The sequence below is a fragment of the Crocuta crocuta genome, unplaced genomic scaffold, assembly GCF_008692635.1.
Source record: "Crocuta crocuta isolate KB4526 unplaced genomic scaffold, BGI_CrCroc_1.0 scaffold340, whole genome shotgun sequence".
NCBI lineage: Eukaryota > Metazoa > Chordata > Mammalia > Carnivora > Hyaenidae > Crocuta > Crocuta crocuta.
Genome location: NW_027530642.1, coordinates 4020239 through 4039984, shown reverse-complemented (window position 1 = coordinate 4039984; position 19746 = coordinate 4020239). Strand labels below are relative to the sequence as shown.

Here is a 19746-nt window from a genome sequence, read left to right as displayed (position 1 = left end):
GGCTAAATGAGCTAATCCACACAATGCCTAGTGCGTGGTGAGGGCTCAGTAATTTTAGACGTCATTGCCTTTATTCCAAGGCCCTCAAGTGTCTTCCCCCCCTCCCCCTGTTTGGTGCTGGCATGTTTGCAGTGCCTTCTATTGGCGTTCTTTAGAGGGCAAGCCAGGTGTGGGTAGCCACACCAGACCTCACCTGTGTAACTCTTTCTTGTCACTGACAGGAAGCTGCAAATAAACCCCAGAACAATGCCCCAGAGCAACCTGTCCCTGTCAACTGTATTTCTGAGCTGAGGAAGAGGAGCCCATCCATCGTAACTTCTAACCAAGGAAGAGTGCTGCAGAAAGCCAAGGTATAGCAATAGCTCAGCTAATTCCAATTCAGACACCTGGCAGCCTTTCTGTGGAACCTCACCAAGAGCCAAAAAGTCATCTGGTTAGAAAGGCAGAGAATTACCAATACATCCAGGAAGTCTGCTCAGAGAAGGTCCTCAAATCTCATTCAGTACCTATTTACTCGTTCTTAACACACATTTCTAACAAGCTCAGTTTTCTGGTTGCTGAGCCTACACTAGGGTTTGGGACAGGAAAGGCCCTGTTGCATAGGTGAGGAAATGGACGATCAGGAAGTAAAGAGACCCGTCCAAGGTGATGCAGGGCATCATTGCAAGAGCTGGGCTGCAAACCCACCTCTTCCAATTCCAAGTCCAGGGCTCCCTCCATGATACTGGCCCACAGTCTGATCATCTGGGGGTCAGCTGTTATAGACCTTTTTGGATTTTAGAAAGGTAATATGGTATATAGACTGCATATGATGAAAAATCCCAACAAATTCTCAAGAAGTCCCTGGAGGCAAACACGTTAAAAAGTCTACAACAAGGCATGTGGAATAAATAGATTATATACAGCCTCACATCAGTTCATGTCAGGTGTTGCCACCAGTTGAGTTTGTGCCCAAATACTTGAGAAAAATTTTGGTTTCAGGGCTTTCTGGATTTCAGAACTGGGGATAAGAAATTGTGGACTTGAAAATCAAACACCTGAACAGTAGGACACGACATTAGAGAAGTGACCAGCCCGAGGCCAGATCGCCTAGACTGGACATCGGCAAACTTTTGCTATAAAGGGCCAGATGGTAAATGTATGAGAGCCCGTGGACCACAGGGTTTCTTCCAGAATGACTCAGCGCTGCCGTTATGGCAGGAAACTAGCCACAGACAACACATAAACAAGTGATGGGCATGGCTGTGTCCCAGGAGAACTTTATTTATGGACACTGAGGTTTGAACTTCATAAAATTTTCACATGTCAAGAAGAACCGTTACTGTTTTGATTTTTTTTTCAAACATTTAAAAACATGGAAACCATTCTTAGTTGATGGGTGCTACACACACACACACACACACACACACACACACACAGTGGGCCAGGTATGGCCTGGGGGCCAACTCGCTTCCCTTTGGCCCTNCTTTTGCTATAAAGGGCCAGATGGTAAATGTATGAGAGCCCGTGGACCACAGGGTTTCTTCCAGAATGACTCAGCGCTGCCGTTATGGCAGGAAACTAGCCACAGACAACACATAAACAAGTGATGGGCATGGCTGTGTCCCAGGAGAACTTTATTTATGGACACTGAGGTTTGAACTTCATAAAATTTTCACATGTCAAGAAGAACCGTTACTGTTTTGATTTTTTTTTCAAACATTTAAAAACATGGAAACCATTCTTAGTTGATGGGTGCTACACACACACACACACACACACACACACACACACACACAGTGGGCCAGGTATGGCCTGGGGGCCAACTCGCTTCCCTTTGGCCCTTGTAGGCCGTTGAAAGAACTGTGAATTTTGTTCCGACATAATGGAAGGTCATTGGCAAGTTCTGAGCAAAAACATTTTTGGATATGAATTACGTTTTTAAAAGACCGTTCTGGAACAAGATTGAGAACTGATAAGGGGAGAAGAGAGACCGGTTAGAAGTAGTCATCTAGATGAGAGATGAGCGGGGGTGATTTGAAGTGGATGGCTTTGGAGGTAGCGCCGAAGGATTTGCTGGTGGGGATGTGGAGGATGGGGAAGAGAAAGGAACCAAGGGTGATTCCTAAATCATTGCCCTGAGCAACTGCAGTTCAGATGGTAAAGACTGGGAGGAAAGTAGGTTGGGACTGCGGACTCTTTCTAGCGAGAATGTTCGAACCATCCCATTTTACCCTGGCTCCTGGCGTCACCTCCAGAGCTGGCTGAAAACCGTCTGCGTTGTTTCTGGGTAAAAAGCCATTCACTATGGGCCAAGACATTAGTATCCCTCTCGGATGAACTCCTACACAGCTCCAGGGGAGAGAATGGAGCCCCCAGGAGCCCCCTGCCTCCACCCCTCCTTACCAAACTGCTTTGGTTTCTCTCTCATCAGGCTCCTACTCCACACCAAGGTCCTGTGGAAAAACATTAGAGCCCAAAGTCATCCCCACTCTACTCTTTATGGGCTTCCGTTTCCTTGTCTGAGAAAGGCGAACTTTATGATATCTGAGCCCCACTAAAGATGAGCCCCAGTGTGGAGAAATGACTTCCCCAAGGCTACAGAGAGAGAGGGAGACTAGGTCCCATGGCCCTTGAATCTGTCCAGTGGTGATCTTGATGTAATTAGGTGCGGTGGAATGTTTTTATCCTGCACATCACACTGGAACATTCAGCAAATGGACTTGTCTTGTCTTTCTGTACTTCAGGAATGGGAAATGAAGAAGACCTAGAAAGAGGGTGAAGACTTGATTCCTAAGGAAATACTAGACTGCATTGGAAACACTTTTTTCACCAGGAGACGCCAAAAGACTCGAAGAAGCCCCCACTCTCCAGGACACCCAAAAGACCAGCCTTTATCATCTGCATGATTCTAGGGGAAATGGGGAGGGAAGAAGTCAAAGGGAAGAGGGGCATGGAGAGTGTCCTTATGACTTCACAGAGGGTGGAAACCAGGGGTGGAGGGGGATAGAAATCCGCATGGTCGTAAAGGTTTTGTTAAAGGTCTTTGCCCTCTCTTCTGAAGAAGGAATGGGAGCACGCATGAATGAGCCATTCCACCCTATTCTCAGCACCCCATTCCCAGGCTTCAGGCGAAAGGAAGCCGGCGCTGAAGCCGGTGGTAGAGAACAAAGAGACAAGACTTGATCAGCTGATCGCACTTGTGCCAACTGGATTCACGTTGGGCATTACTGACAACCACTGGACAACATAAACAGGCCGGACAATCAATAGAATTCCCCTGCCTACGTAAAGGTGAACGGAAGCTATAGGCACCGTGCAATTTCCGCAGTCATTCCTTCTGCGCCTTGCAACCAGGCAGATGCAGCTATCACGACCCTGCATTGGAGTGGATTTCAAATTAGAGATCGGACGTGCAGCAGGCAAGGGGAGGGTCAGCGGCCGACTTTATTTTTACTCTTAGGGACAGTGACAGGAACATTGGTTTCTGATGTCCACAGGAGGCTGCAGGCATTGTGGGGTGGGGCCATTTGTTCACAGTCAAGTTCTTTACCTATTTCATGTGACACTCGGGCCCCAGGAGCAGTGCTTAGAAATCCAAGTGACGCTCTTTATGTCTTTATCCTTATTTTGCACCTGGAGGCTCTCCGGTCGGCCCTTCTGTATCTGCTTGTCAAGTAAAACTGTCAGGGAGAATCAAAGGACAGTGGCTCATTTCTGCCATGAGTGCCTTTTACTTACACTTGATACTTTAATGGGGAAGCGAGGACCTCAAGTCTCGGGCGGTCTCCTTACTGTGCTACTCACTACTTACTCAACGCTGTAGGCCCTTTGTAGGTCTTTACGTTTCCTTCCAAAAAAAGATCAGACCAGTTAACTGTTAAGAGTTCAAAGTTTAGCTCAAGGAGAGAGAAGGGAAACCCCAGAATAACCTTTGGACACTTTGGTGGAGGTCTCACACACTTTACCCTACCTAGGGCTTTACAAACTTTTGCCTTATCCAAAAGGTACCACCCTTTAAGATAGCGGGGAACCGGAACAGGGCAAGGAACCTGGCCAAAGTCACCCAGTTGGCCAGTGGCAGAGCAAAGAGGCTTACGGCTCATGAGCCTGGATCCAAACAGGATTGGGTTGAGCCCTGCCTCTGCCGCTGACCTGCTGGTGCCTCTGGGAAAGTCACTCAACCTCTCTGATTCTTGTTTTATCAGTGAAGCCCAGGCTAACAGTTCTGTTTTCCTCCCAAGACTACCGGGGAAATTCAGTGGGATGATACATGGAAAGCATTTTGCCTACTGTCTGAGAAATAAATGCTCCGTCAATAATGGCTCTCATTATTAGCTGGATAACAGATGTCTGACTAAAACTCCTGCATTCTTTCCACTGAAGAAATGATGTTTATATGGTGACCGCAGCCACCAAAAAGCGAAAAAGGCAACTAATCCATAACTCACAGGTTTCATGCAGATTCCACTTGAGTATCTTCAATGAAAAGGGAGCTCATGTAATCTGGATTGCTAATGTTCTTTTTTAAAATGTGGATCCTGGAATGACGGCAAATACTCCAATTACATCCTCAGTGTGTCCTCAGTGTGTTATTTTGGGGGTGACCATCTTTTCCCACCGATAGATCTTGAGACTCCTTGAGAGGGGGGAACACCACAGAATTAATAATAAACATTTATCGAGTACTCCAGGCATCAGGTACTGTGTTGGCCAAGGCCAGGTTCACAGGCACAGAGCCTATACGGTCACAAAGATTAGTAGAGCCCTGAGCTTGGTTTAATGCTCTGCTTTTGTTCTCTTAATAACTTTTTTAATGTTTATTTTTGAGAGGAAGACAGAGCACGAGCGGGGGAGAAACAGAGAGGGAGACACAGAATCTGAAGCAAGATCCAGGCTCCGAGCTGTCAGCACAGAGCCTTATGCGGGGCTTGAACTCACGAACCACGAGATCATGACCTGAGCCAAAGTCGGATGCTTAGCCGACTGAGCCACCCAGGTGTCCCTTTTGCCCTTTAAATCACATAGCCAGTCCTGGTGCTACCTAACCACTTTTCCAGGCATCATCCCTTTAGTTTTCATTGAAATGCTGTGAGAAAGTTTCTGTTATCCCAGTGTTCACGGGTCAGGAATTGAAGCCCAGAGGGGTTATGTAACTTGCAGGAGCCCACAGTTAGGATGTGGTGGAGCCAGCAGCTTTTTTTTCCTCTGAGTTCCAAGGCTCTATTTCCTCCATGCCTCCCCTCCCTGCAATACAGCATCTATTTATTAAGTGCATTAGCACTTAATAAATAGATGCATGAATGGATGCGTGTATGCAGCACATTTGATGTTAAGTTCATCAGCTAAGAGAGTGTAAACAAAATGGCTAAAGCACAGAGGCCAGACCTTGTCTGTTAAAACGCCTTGTTTCGTTGGTTTTTTTCAAGGTATAGGCTCATGGCTCTAGGGTGGAGTTGACGCTCCATCCTTCAATACTTGGCAGTGTCAGGAATATCAGATTTCCAATGTCCCTGGATCCTCAGTGGGGGACCCTGAGCAGGCGTACCAACCTCTCTGAGACTCAGTTTTCTCAACTGTAAAAGGGGATTATAATCTCTTCTGAACCTATGCTACTCTTCTCCTGAGACCAAAAGGAAACATAAGGTATTAGTTACAACACAGTTGAGCTGGGCCTTGGATAGAGTATAAAGACGCAAAAGTCTCCAGCTCTGTCCTAGGGAACTTACAGACAAGCAGAGAGAAATTCTGACCCAAAAGGATACAGTACAAATAAGCCATGTTATGGTGTAGATTTAGAATAATGAGGACACACCTCCCATTCCTTAAATAATGGTGTGGGGATTTTTTGACCTTAGGGACTTAGCAGTACCTAGTCTGGCAACTCCAAATGCCCTCAACCCCAATCACCAGTCTATCCTGTCAGTTTTCCATACTAAATCTCTCTAAAATTCTCCCACTTCTTCCTAGCTCCACTGACACCAACCAGTAATTCATGCAACAAATATCCATTAAGAACCTACCATGTACACCTACTGTACTAGACAGATGTCAGAAATCACAGCTGTGGACCACACAGACACCCCCATGAAGCTCAAACGCTAGTTGGGAGAACAGAAAGAAAAGAAATAAAATACTAATATGGAAACAAAAATGTGCCCAACACATCCAAAAGAGTCGCTACGTTAGATAGGGTGGTTACAAAGGTCTATTAAGGGGTCCCCGGGACAAAATACAGCCCTCCCTCGCATGGACTAGTCCAACAGCTTGTCTCCCTACTTCTGCTTAGACCCAGCAATCTGTCATACGGGAGTCAAGGCCACCCATTAAACCTGTAAAGGTTTTGTAACATGTTCCCACTGAAATCAGAGGAAGACTCAAGTTCACATTCAACAAATTTTTGAACTACACCAGGTCACTGTTCCACCATCATTGGAAATACACAAAATAGTCTCTGCCCTAATGGAGCTCACGTTCCAGTGAAGGTTAATGAGAAAACGCACATTTAAAAATAGTAAAGTCAGAAAACAAGGGAATGGGAGGGGGGAAAGCACGTAAGAATGATGGTGGAGTCGGGCTTCCATTTCATAAATCCCTCCCGTGATCTGTTCCGCTAATTGTGTCCTGTCGCCTCTCTTCCCTCCAATAGTTCAGCGCCTCACTCGCAAATGTACTCTCCCTCTCGACTGGGTCTCTGCAAATGCTGTTTAGCTCTGCCTGAACCACCTTCCTCCTCTTTGCATCTACTCCTTCTTCAGCTTTCAGTTCCATCTATGATCTCCCTCTGGGGGACTGCCCACACTCTGCCACATGGCGGTCTAGGCTTCCATGGCACCACGCCCCTCGCTTTTAAACACCGGTCATATTTTGACTTTATATAGCGTTTGCCTTCGTTTATTGTTTACAACTTCACGTAAGCTCCTCGAGGGTACAGCTGCGATCCCCCGGGTTCCCCGCGGATTTCGCGACAAACACGGAACCCCAATCCTGCGACAGGAACCCGCCCTAGGCGCCCGACACGCTGGGGACCGGAAGTGTCGCGTTCCGTCGGGAACCGCGCGCAAGGACAGCCGGAAGTGTGGCGTTCGCGCCCGGGCCCTGGGCGGGGAGCGCCCGCGAAGACTGCCGGGAAGAGTGGTATCTCGCGCATCTCCGCGTTTGGAGCAAGTGCGCTTGCGCTGCCTCCGTCAGCCGGGATCGGGAATATGGCCGCGCGGTCAGTGTGGGCGGTCCGGCGGCTGGTGCAGCGCCTCCTGGCCTCAAGTGCCGCGTCCGAAGGCAGGTAAGAGAAGCAGGCCGCGGGTGGAGGGCTGAGGATGGCGCGAGACAAGCGAGCTGGAAGGACGGTTGTGGACTGGAAGGGCGCGAGGTGATCCACCAAGCCTCTCGGCGGCTACGATGCGGCGCTCGCGGCCCCATTTTACAGAGAAAGAAACTGAGGCACACAGTCGCGCTTTCTTGCCAGGCCAGGGAAGGTGGGAAGAGCGGAGGTCAAGTTCCTTGGAGGTAGTAGGGAACTCTTCAGCCCCTAGCGTCGACCGAATTGGGGATGTACCCCTTTCCCGGCCCCTTCTCCCCAGCTGCCTAGTTAAGGTGTCTGTTGTTAAATTGGAATTCTCCCCCTTGACTCGTTGTGTGACTTTAGGCCAATCCCTTCCCCATTATCCGGCTTCACTTTACCTGTCGGTAAAAGGAAAGCGTTGAATTTGGCCTCTCCAAACGGCCCTTCCACCTGCTCCCGGGAGCCTATGAGGTTCCATTTGCCGCTGCTTTTCGCTGTCGGCTGCGGCCAATATTGATCACTTGTCATGCTGGTTGTAGAACTCTCTGGGTAGTTCTTTCTATTCAGCCGTTTCATCGAGAAAACTTAAGATTTAAAAAGTCGGGTAACTTACCCAAACTCTAATACACGGTAATTGTGAAACCCAGCCCAGGTTCAGGGCTCTAGAATCCGCTCTTTTAATTAGTGAGCAGCGTTAATTATTCTCAGGGACGACTCCGTGTTTAACTGTTTCTTCCGGAGGAAGAATAAAAGAGTGAATTGGGGTATGAGTAAGGTTGGACTTCTGAAATGTAAATTAAGCCGCGGGGAATTCGGGAATTTCACCTGTTTGTCACCTTTTTATCCTAAGGCACCTGACCTAGCTAGCACCCTCCCCTAGCACCTGGGTGCGAGGTTGAATTCAAGGCTTCTGGCTTTTTTTTTTTTTTTTTTAAGTCTCTTTGGCAGTCCCTGATGGAGGGACTGGCCAGAAGAAAAGTTTCCTTCTGATAAAGTTTCCCCTCACTCTGTTTCTGAGGCAGGAGGAATTGAAGGGATGGATCAGCCTCAACTAACTCTCCTCTTCAGACTTGGGTTTTTGCCATTTGCTCTTTAAGCTAGCCCTGGGAGTACTCTGACCTACTTTCAGTTGGATAAATGTAGGTTTGTTATGGGTTTAGCAAAAAGGAGGTATTTCACTCTGTGTGATTTGCCCTAGATCTATGGTGATCATATTTTCTGAACCAAAAATGGAGAAGCATTTATCATCTGACACCAAGTTGTAATAACTGAGTTCAGGCCTGGCCTGGAAAGAAAGTCCGGGACATAAAAGTCATCCTGTCCATAGCTTTATACTGACTGTTCTCTCTCCCTTTCTTGAAGCAAACTCCTTTTCCCCCTTTAAATCTTTGCGTGGATATGATCTCAGTGACTGCCCTTTCCTTTTTTTTTTTTTTAAATTTTTATTTATTTCTAGGAGAGAGAGAGAGAGAGAGCGTGAGCAGGGGAGGGTCAGAGAGAGAGGGAGACACAGACTCTGAAATAGGCTCCAGGCTCTGAGCTGGCAGTCAGCACAGAGCCCGACGCGGGGCTCAAACCCACAAACCGCAAGATCATGACCTAAGCGAAAGTCGGACGCTTAACCAACTAAGCCACCCAGGCGCCCCAGTGACGGCCCTTTCTTATATGCCAGTTTATATAAATGAACTGTTTGTTTTAAAGACCTTTCGTACTCATGGATTGATTTTGTTGATCATTTTACTTCAGATCAAATTATGAGAATCCAGAAGGCATAATGGAAACTTCCTTGAAGGAGTCAGAACTGCTACAATCCAAGATTTATAAAGTAGCGCCTGCTCTAAATGTCTTTGTAAACAACTATATGTCAGACATTTGAGCTGTACCAGATTCTCGATTACAAACATGATTGAATACAAAGATTCATTTTATTCACCTGTTTACAGTTCACTCTCTGGAATGTATAGTGTTTCATGAGTACTTAGGTGACTTGATTTTACAGAGAAGTGAGTTCCCAACTCAGAATTTCTTTTTTTTTTTAATATTTTAATGTTGATTTATTGAGATAGAGTGTGAACAGAGGAGGGGCAGAGAGAGAGGGAGACACAGAACTTGAAGGGGGCTCAGGTTCTGAGCTGTCAGCCCAGAGCCTGACGGCGGGCTCCAACTCACCATAAGATCATGACCTGAACCGAAGTCAGACACTTAACCGACTGAGTCACTCAGGCGCCTCTCAGAATTTCTCTTAACACGGGTTTGCGTCCATAAAGGCCTTACTTAGCGCTTGTGGTCAAGAAAGCTTTAGAATTCTAGGCCTAACTCCAGTTTGACACAGTCCCTTTACTGGGCTTAATTTTCCCCATTTGTAAAATGAAGGATTGAATCAGCAATGTATGGTGTTGTGTTCTGAATTCCTGCTTCTGCTGTTAACCTGCTGGTTCTGGGTATCAGAACTTGATTTTCTCTTGCTGACATCTGTGTCCCCACTTCTGGCTGTCTCTACTGCCTGTGTTCAGCACGGTGGTTCAACTGAATACTCGCTGGGTGATCTTACGCAAGTCTCTCTGAGCCTCAGTTTTCTCATTTATAAAATTGAGATGATAATAGTATTTCTCTCACACTTTATGAGATGAAAATAAAACCTGACAAAGGTCGGGCACTTAGTAAGCCCTTTATTTTTTTAATATTTGTTTATTTTTGAGAGAGAGAGTGAGGGGAGAGGGGCAGAGAGAGAGGGAGACACAGAATCTGAAGCAGGCTCCAGGCTTTGAGCTGTCAGCACAGAGCCTGATGCAGGGCTTGAACCCAGGAACCGTGAGATCATGACCTGAGCCGAAGTCAGATGCTTAGCTGACTGAGCCACCCAGGCACCCCCTGGCTAGCGATCGCGTTGGGACTGCTTGAGGGCACTTTGGCTGCTTGTGATGGCATTTCTTCATCATGTGCCACCCCCCTCCCCCTGCAGGGGACGGCCGCATCCTTTCAGCACCGCCACCCAGAGAACTGCTGGAGAGGACTGCAGTTCTGAGGACCCCCCCGATGACCTTGGGCCCTCTCTCGCAGAACGAGCCTTAAAGCTTAAAGCTGTGAAACTGGAGAAGGAAGTCCAGGACTTAACAGTGAGTAGATTTTATCTGTTCTTCACATCCTCGCTCTGCTTTAATCGAGGCATCAAGTTTTCATGTCTGTTTTTTCAGTCAGATTTCATCTGATTGACCCTTTACCACTCACCCCACCTCCACTCTCTAGTCATTTAAAAACGTTGTGTCACAGTACTTAGATACCGATGTTGTGGTAGCTTCAAAGGAGGTAGAGTGTCTGGCATGTAGTAAGAACTCAGTAGATACTTGCTGAATGGGTGAGGTCATTTAGCATTGTACTCTGCCCATCACACTGCATCTGGCATACTCTGCCAGAACTGGATCGACAAGCCCACTTGGAGGGTGATAATTAGGGTAGTCCCAAAGCAGGACCACCCAGAAGGGTGAGGAGGTAGGAAAGCATGTCTTATGAGAGCAATGGAAGGAATCAAGGATTATAAGAATGAAAGAGGAAGAGATTAAAGGAGCTAAACCATTGCCCTAGAGTTTGGTTCAATGACAAAGAGAGGGTGGCAGTATTGGCTGAGCATGGAAAAGTGAAAAAGGAAGCTTTCTCTCAAGATAATGAGCTTGAAAAGTGTTAAGTGTTCGGAGCAGGAGGCTACATGACGGTCTCTCAGGGCTGCTATAAAGAGGAGGTTCCTGGGGCGCCTGGGTGACTTGCTTGAGTGTCTGACTTATTTTGGCTCAGATCATGATCTCACGGTTCGTGGGATCGAGCCCCAAGTCTGGCTTTATGCTGACAGCACGGAGCCTGCTTGGAATTTCTCTCTCCTTCTCTCTCTGCCCCTCCTCTGCTGACACACGTGTACACACGTGTGTGCACACACACACACACACACACGCGCATGCGCGCTCTCTCTCTCTCTCAAAATAAAGAAATAAACATTAAAAAAAAAAAAACAGTAAGTTACTGCTTTGACTGGGGATTTGGAGTAGTTAATCTGAGATTCCTATAGTTCCTCATTTTTTAAAAATAAAAACCTACCGAAGGTCACTGAAGGTTGTAAAGTAAGCAGGAACACTCTTTTCCACCAGCAAGCATGTTTTCTGATCATTTTGACTTTGCTTTTGGTGTTCAGATGAGATACCAGAGAGCTGTAGCTGATGGTGAAAACATAAGGCGGCGAACCCAGAGATGTGTAGAAGATGCCAAGATATTTGGTGAGAGATTTATTCACGATAAAAATTCAAGTGCCTTTCGGTTTAAGGATGCTTCCTGGCAGTTTTGCAAACTGAACATAGTATAGAAAACGCATCTGCAGCCTCAGGCAGACCCTCCCCTGCTCTTCCACACCTACCATCTGCTTTCTGAGATGTTTATTGGGCGTGTTGCCATGTGAACCGTTTGCCAAAATAATGCTTGCTTTTGTTTGACCAAGACGTTTGTTATTTGATTCTTCAAGCATGTACACTTAACATTCTAGGCCTTCTACCTTCAATTCTGTTTAACTCGTTAATGAACAAGTGAATCATTAAGATGTTCAGGGGAGAATCCAAAGAGCAAGTTGCATGAGCGGTCAGGAATATTAAAATGTGCTTCATAGAAGCGAAATTACTCTAGATCCATAGAGCAGTGATCAGCTGTCTCCACCAGTGTTCAGTACTGCAGACAGTAACCATTTGCATTACCGTTAATATTTACAACTTCCTAAGTTGTAAAATAACTCAAAAGACATATGGGAGCAGATTAACTTTGGACGGCATGCAAGATCACATCTGTTTTCATTGATGACTGAACCAGGTTTTTTTGGTCCAATTTAAAGTCTCTCTTGGGGCGCCTGGGTGGCTCAGCTGGTTAAGCATCTGACTTCAGTTCAGGTCATGATCTCACTATTTGAGCCCCACATTGGGCTCTGCGCTGACAGCTCAGAGCCTGGATCCTGCTTCAGATTCTGTGTCTCCTGCTCTCTCTGCCCTCCCCCCCACCCCCCACTCATGCTCTGTCTCTCTCTGTCTCTCAAAAATAAATAAACATTAAAAATTCTTGCTTTCTTAAGTCAGGGGCGCTTGGCTGGCTCAGTTAGTGTAGCACGTGGCTTTTAATTTTGGGGTTGTAAATTCGAGCCGCACGCTGGGTATAGAGATTACTTAAAAATAAAATCTTAAAAATATATGCACTTGAAGGCTGCACATTTAAAAAATATATAAAGTCTTTCAGAAGTGTTTCTTTAAACACACAACATCTTGTTCCAGATGTGTTCATGAAAGTGTTAGTAGAGGGCAAATCTGTGATTACTTGACAGGCTCACAATTTCATACAGACCGTTGAACTTTCACTGCATAAGGGGCCTTAGGATTCTTTCTAATACAGTCTTCTCTTATAGATGAGCTGAAAAAAGTTCATTGGTGACAGGTAAAGACAGGAGTCCATTGTCTCCTGACCCCGAGTCCATTATTCATCCCCATAGATCACTTTGCTTCCTGTTCTCTTCATTCATCTGCTGTTTGTGCATAGGATTTGCTTCATTCTTGTCCCATCCTTTCATTCTCCTGTCAAACCCCAGTGCGCTGGCACAGCCTTCTGATTTTCTTTCAGTGCTGTAGACATCACGTTTCAAGGCTTTGAGCATCAGCTAAGGACTGACCCCCAAATCGTATTACTGATAATTGCATCCACGTTTTAGTGTCTCATTTCCAACTATCAGGACAGGGCGTAGTGAACTACTGCCTATAGGCCAAGCCTGCAACCTGTTAGTCAATAAATACAGTTCTGAATTTCATTATTAAAAATTGGGGGAAATTGTCTTGTTAAATGATCACCTATGTAAGATCCTTGATTTTTTTCCTCTTGTCCCACAAAGCGTAAAATATTTACTGTATGGCCCTTAATAGGAAAAATTTGCTGACCTTTGAGCTACAAGGAATTTCTGTAGCAAATAAACCAACTGTAGTACCTGGGGAAGAGCCCTTGCCTGCTTGAGGGGAGCAAGTAAGTTGGCTTACCACAAGTCCAGCGTTGATGAGCTTAGAATTGGCTTATATCAGTTTTCTCAAGAATTGATAAGGTTTCTAGAAACAAATATTTAGCTTAACTCAAAATAGTTTGGTGATCTAATTTATTAATTTATAGAGCAAAATGTGTCTAGCAATATGCCACAGAAGTCATTTGCTTGGGTCATTTCCTCTTGGTGGCCAGGAATATTTAAAAAAATTGAAGATTGCTCAGGAGCCTGGAGGTAGGAAAACTAGAAAACTTTTCGTATATCATACAGTGTAATTAATGCCTCTTTCCAGAGATAGAGTCATTATGCTGTATTACTTATTAATAACTCACCTTCTCTTAAACGGATCACAAAGATTCCCCCTTCTCCCCCCAGAATGGTGCAGATACCAACTAACTATTGAAGTAACATAATTAGAATAGAATCTGAGTGTGAGCTCCCCACTATATAAACAAGAGAACCTGGGCTCTGTTTTCCCCAGTTCTACAGCTTGATTGAACAGAAGCCAGGGTTCTCTGTACCATGTCAGCGTACAAGTCAGCCCAGAAGCTTACAGCTTTCAAAATTCTAATAGACTGTATGTCTTCTTTTAATAGTTAGGAGATGCTTTTGATACCCCTGATTGATCTTTACGGGACATTCTTTTCTCATGGGTGGAGTTCTGATCTAATCGGCGTGCCTTTCAAGCCTTTGGTGAACCTCTTCTACCTTTTCAACTGATTTCATTAATAGCCATTAACATTTATGGCTCCTGGCCCTGATGGAGGTGAGGGAGGTGTCTTGTGGAACTTGGCTCACACCAAGTCTTGTTCCCTGCAAGTGCCTCCCGGTTTTGCCCTCTTCCTCTCCCTTACCTCCTCCTCCTCCGGACCAGGTCACACCAGCATGCCTTCACGTGGCTCTCCCGCTTCTTACATCGTCTTTCCCTGCCCATCTGTCATGCCCCCCAGCACCCCAAATCCATTTTGTATGTTATTATTAGACTAATTTAAACCCTTTGACACTTGTTTTGCTCAAGGTGCTATAGTGGATCTGTCACGTGGAAGTTAAAGATAGCATTCTTAACCTCATCAGTTCTTCTAGAATCTAGGCAGTAAATCAGAGAAATCTCTTCTCTGTCATCTCTTTTATTGCTTCCCTGTGGACGATCTTCCTTTTTAAATCTGAGTACAGTTAAATTGGCCATCTGTTTTGACACCTGGGCTTAAACCTGTTCCTGGATTCAAACCAGAACACAGTCCTTCACCCTTCGCCAGCTCCTACCAGCGCTTTGCTGTTATCATAGGTATTGTAATGATGGCATTCCGTATCATTTCTGTGAAAAAAATCAAGATGCAGCATTGGGAGTAATGAGATTTCTCAACAACTGACTTTAGTTTTAGAACAGTTTTCATGACTGAAAAGGTTAAGCAGGTTTTGTGGCCCATCTCCAGCAAGTATATATATAACTTCGTCACAGGCAGTTGGAGACTCCCCTCATCTATGGAGTATCTTACTTTCCTGTTCCTATTTAGCCAGTTCTCAATAACCATTCTTGAATCTCCCTTAGCGTGGTCTTATCAAACGATTTTTATATTATTGCCCCCTCCCCCTGACATACTAATGTCTTGTCCCTTTTAAGAATGCATGTCTTTAGACAATGCATGTCTGAGATGTGAGAATTTTCAAAATGCGCATAACTCAGTACTGAAGGTGAATAGCAACAAAAATACAAGAAGCAATGATCAGGTTTTTAAAGGACAGATTTCTGAGCTTCCTCATTCTTAGGTTCTGACCATCTTCCCCATTTCCTCGTAGGCTTCCCAGTCATATGTCTTCCAAGAGAAACTGGTTTGTCAGTGGGTTAAGGCAGTAATTGTTGATATGATCCCTGAGTCCTGTGTGGCAATCTTCCTGCTTCCTGGAGCGCCCAGTATACTAGTCCCTTCTCTGGGCCTTCCCCATACTCCACCCCCAAAAGTAAGGTGATTTTCTCACAAACAATAAAAGTATCTGGTTTCTCTAGGAATTCAGAGTTTCTGTAAGGACTTGGTAGAGGTGGCAGACATTTTGGAGAAGACTACAGAGTACATTTCTGAAGAAACAAAGGCTGGGGATCAGAAGCTCACTCTGGAGAAGATCTTCCGAGGGTTATCCCTTTTAGAAGCGAAGCTGAAGAGTGTGTTTGCCAAACATGGCCTAGAGAAGATGACACCCATCGGTGACAAATACGACCCACATGAGCATGAACTCATCTGTCACGTGCCAGCTGGCGTCGGGGTACAGCCCGGCACCGTGGCGTTAGTAAGGCAAGATGGCTACAAGCTTCATGGCCGCACCATTAGACTTGCCCAGGTGGAAGTGGCAGTGGAGTCTCAGAGAAGACTGTGAACAGGCCGCGAGGAACTGAACATTCTCCCAGAGTGCAGTCACCTGTGTTTCCTTTATTTATTAAACTAGGTTTGTATTGTGTACATGAGGTACTTCATGTGATCTGTTTTGGATTTAGTCATATTGGCTTTATTTCTAAGATACTCTACTGATTTAATGTGACCTATTTGGTCTCATCAGAAGTCTTGCCATTGGGCATTTGAACAATGTGACAAATGATTCTATGGCCTTTGTCCAAATATGTTTAAGAAAATCATTTGAAAATTGGTACTCTGATGACTATCAGTTGAAAATCTTTTGAAAAGATGGAAATGAGTATATGTTTATGTATTTTCAGCTAAATGCTTCTTTTAATGGTCCCTGTAACAGGAATGATATAGGATGTGTTATTGCGTGGGAAAAGGAGATGGTAGGGATTGGTGCAGCATCTGGGTACTTAGATGATGAAGCTTTAGAATTATATGAACTTAGATCGTTTGGGTTGATGTTTATACACATAGATTTTTTTTTTTTAGGACTTCCCCTTTTTATTTTTCTTTTAGCCACCTTTTGTCCTGTAGTCCCCACGAGGTAGGCCGTATTCACACTCATTGTTCCTTTCCAGTTCCCATTGACAAGGGCTAGTTAAGGCCAAGGCAGACTTGGAAGGCAGGGAGTATCAAGAAATTCAAGATACTGGATCCCTTTCAAGCAAGCATGACCAAGAAATGTCGTGCTTTCTTTGCTGAGTTACCTTCAAATTTTCAGCCTCCCAGGTAGATAATCATTCCAGGGAAGCCGAAGTGGCGCCCATAGCCAGTGACCCAAATTGGTCTATATGAGTAATTTACCTACAGCTCCTCTCTCCACCAGCCCTCAAATCATCCCCTTTGTCCGATCTGCTTTATCATACCTTATTGTGCAGGGAAGTGGTGAGGACAATTTCTCATTGCATTTAGTTATGCTGATTTTTTTTTTTTTTTTTTTTTGGTACTCACAAATCACTACCTCTCTCACACTGATAAACTTTTTCTAGTTTTTGTATGTCATGTCACATGGATTAATATCTAGCAGGAGTTAGTCAGACCATGTGTTCATTTTTGTTTCTTTTCGTCTTTCTTATACCTGGTGCTCCGTAAAAGGTTTGTTCAGTAAATGAGTGAATGAATGAGACTTCAGGAAGGAGGGCCAGTATAGATTTGTAATGTTAGAAGAGGCTTTAATGATGATCTCATCTCACCCTTTGAGCTTCTTAAGCATGAAAACATCTTTTAAGAACTGGACTCAGAAATGTCTGAAACTAGTAAACTGAATTTCTGTGAGGACTTGAATAGGAACAACTAGATACTAACTTTAATCACATAGGCTTCAACAGTTCCATAACGAACGTGCAGGTGTGGCCCCGGCAAACAAAGGTCGTCGGAGGTCCCGATTGTATGCGCTCAGCCTTTTAATAAGTCAGTTACCCGTAAAATCCACTTCTGGAACTTTATGACCCCATTCCATGGAATGGGAGAAGTTATCCTCGTAGACATCATAGATACTTCTAGCACACTCCACATATATTAATAAAGCCATCTCCACCAGAATTAGACACTTAAAAAAAAAAAAAAAAGCAAATACATGCTTTTAAGATGCAAGCAAAAGACTGGCGGTGAGGTTTATAAAACCAGAACCTCTTTCCGCTTTCCACTAAGTACACACTGTAACTTTAATGAGCAGTCAGTGCTCCCAGTAGGAATCGGTCTTTTTTTTGGCCTTCATTCCTTTGAGATTGACATGGTGATAAGAAAAGGACCTGATGATAATTTCCTGGTTTTCGTGAGTTACGAGCTGTTATTATCAGTGACTTAGAACCACCATAATTCTAGGTATGGAGTGTTCCGAGTACTTCAAGCGTTTCCTGATATTCCTTGCAACCCCTGTGTTAGCAAGTAGATTGAGGATAATTTTAGATTCTTTTGTTATTCAGTAGTGATGCCGACTTAAAAGTGTAAATTTACCAGATGGAGCTAGAACAGTAAGAATCTCAGAAAGCTGGGCTTTTGGGAGCCAGAGCCGCATAAGAGAGCAGAGGCCCTGTAGGCATTGACTTGAACATAAATCCCAGCCCAGTCACCTCTGTCCCCTTGGGCCCCAGTCCTCTCACCCTCCGGAGCCTGCTTCCTTGTTTATACAACGATTACAATTCTTTCATAGTATTGTGAGTACTGGATGAAATGTGTAAATTGTCTACTACAGTGGGCTTTCAAGTATTTATTTTCATTAATTATTATACATGTGGTTTTGCCTCTGTTTTTATAGCCGCCCTAAAGCCTAAGGAAAAGGGAAGACTAGTTAAGTGATGCTTTTCTGTAAAAAAAAAAAAAAAAAATTGTAGTCTAATCAATCACAGTGACTTCTTTTCCTTTCAACTTCATTTTGGTTTTTTTTTCTGTTGTTGTTTTAAAACAAGAAATCCACACTTTCAGATCAAAGGAGCAAGAAAATTGTGTCCACTCTCTTCATTATTTTCATCTCGATGGTAAAGCAAAAAGACATTGTAGGCCTGCAGATGTGTAAGGAGGCTTGGGCTCACTTGAAGAGGGGGTCTTGGTGTTTTGGTGCTGATACAGTCTCCATATCTTTTATGGATTTTCTTTACGTCCACAAGGGAATCAGTTTGATACTGATAAGTTCATTGCTGCTTTTTCATGGCAAAGGAGTTTGGTAAGTGAAGAAAGGGTCTTGAACACGAAAGCAAATCAAATAGGGAGAACTAAGGACGAAATATATTCAGAAGCAACTTCAATAAAACCTGAGTTGATGTAACTACAGGTCACGTGTTTCGTGTGTTTGTCATCCTAAACGCTGACATTATGGCCACTGCATTGACTATGGACCCGCCTTGGTGACGCTCCCTTAAGGTTCCTAGAGACCCCACGACAGCCCAGCCGTGTGCATGCAGTGCGGTGTAGGCATTACACACCCTGCCTTGGGGTTGAAGTCTTAACCTGTTTTCCTACCTCCTTGCCTCGCTTCATTCTGATTCCTCTGTATTTCTTAGGTCTGGGCTCCTGTTTCCGCCTTCCTCTCTGTCATCACCTTATTTTCTTATACTCCTTTCTTGGTTCTAATTGTATCATCTGCTCCTGCCACTTACTTGCTAGGCTTCTGATCCTCTCAGCCAGATTACTGACTTGTGGCCTCCTTCTGGCCTTCAGTTTCCACGAGTTCTTGTCAAGCTCTACCCGGCTTTGTCTATACATCTGCTTCTCAGCCAGTTTCCACATACCCGGCCTCCTGGCTGTGTGGCCCTCTTTGGAGCCAGCCTTTCCTGCAGTTTGGCCTTGCATTTCATTACTCTTGAAATCTTATCTATATACCCTGGCTCTTTAATCCATTGCTTCCCATGCCAGTAAATATATTCTTACTTCTTTCCACTCAGACTGTGCACATTGCCCAGTTCGCTGTGGAGGTTTTAAAACATGGCTCCAAATCTTGAATCTGGACTGTGGTTGACCAATAGAATGTAGTAGAGGTGACACTGCCGTTTCTGGATCCAAACCATCCCGTCTCAGGATGCTCACTCTTAGAGCTCAGCCATCAAATGAAAAGTAAATGGAAGCAGCTTGTGGAGTGGAACAGGGCCCTAGCTGAGCTCTCAGCTTATAGCCACACTGTCTTGCCAGCCATCTTGGTGAGCCATTTTGAAAGTGGATCCTCCGGCCCCATCTGATACCACAGGGAACAAGAGATAAGCTGATCTGAGTCCTCCCTGAAGTGCAGATTTATGGCCAAAGTAAATGATTGTTACTCTTAGCCACAAAATTTTGGGGCTGTTTGTTATGCAGTAACAGGTAATTGATAGAGTCTCCCAGCTTCACTTCCAGCCTCACTAGTTTTGCGCCTCGGCCACCAGAATTCTCTCTCTTTGCTTTTCCATCTCTTTTGAACTTGTCCCACAACTTCAGTGTGCTCACACATTATCAGTGGGTTTGTTGTAGGATGGAAAGAACTTCCTAACAAGAAAACACAGCTAGATTCTAGAGTTAACAAAGACCCTAAAATTGAAAGTAGGGTCAAGAAGTTGAATTTTAGGGGCGCCTGGGTG

The 19746-nt window shown here is 44.9% G+C and overlaps 2 protein-coding genes across 2 annotated transcripts in view; both read left to right on the top strand.

Annotated features, from left to right (window-relative positions):
* Positions 1-4544, top strand: part of AFAP1L1 (actin filament associated protein 1 like 1) — a 39308-nt gene extending 34764 nt beyond the window's left edge. The window contains exons 18-19 of the mRNA XM_077769056.1: positions 222-350; positions 2727-4544. Coding sequence (XP_077625182.1) covers positions 222-350; positions 2727-2750 — 153 coding nt within the window. The 3' untranslated portion in view covers positions 2751-4544. The remainder of the gene's footprint in view (positions 1-221; positions 351-2726) is intronic.
* Positions 4545-7146: 2602 nt separating this feature from the next.
* On the top strand, positions 7147-18469 carry GRPEL2 (GrpE like 2, mitochondrial). The gene is made up of 4 exons (XM_077769034.1): positions 7147-7261; positions 10224-10377; positions 11442-11523; positions 15310-18469. The coding sequence occupies exons 1-4, from the start codon at positions 7185-7187 to the stop codon at positions 15672-15674; spliced, it is 678 nt and encodes a 225-aa protein (XP_077625160.1). The 5' UTR covers positions 7147-7184; the 3' UTR covers positions 15675-18469.
* Positions 18470-19746: the final 1277 nt, after the last annotated feature.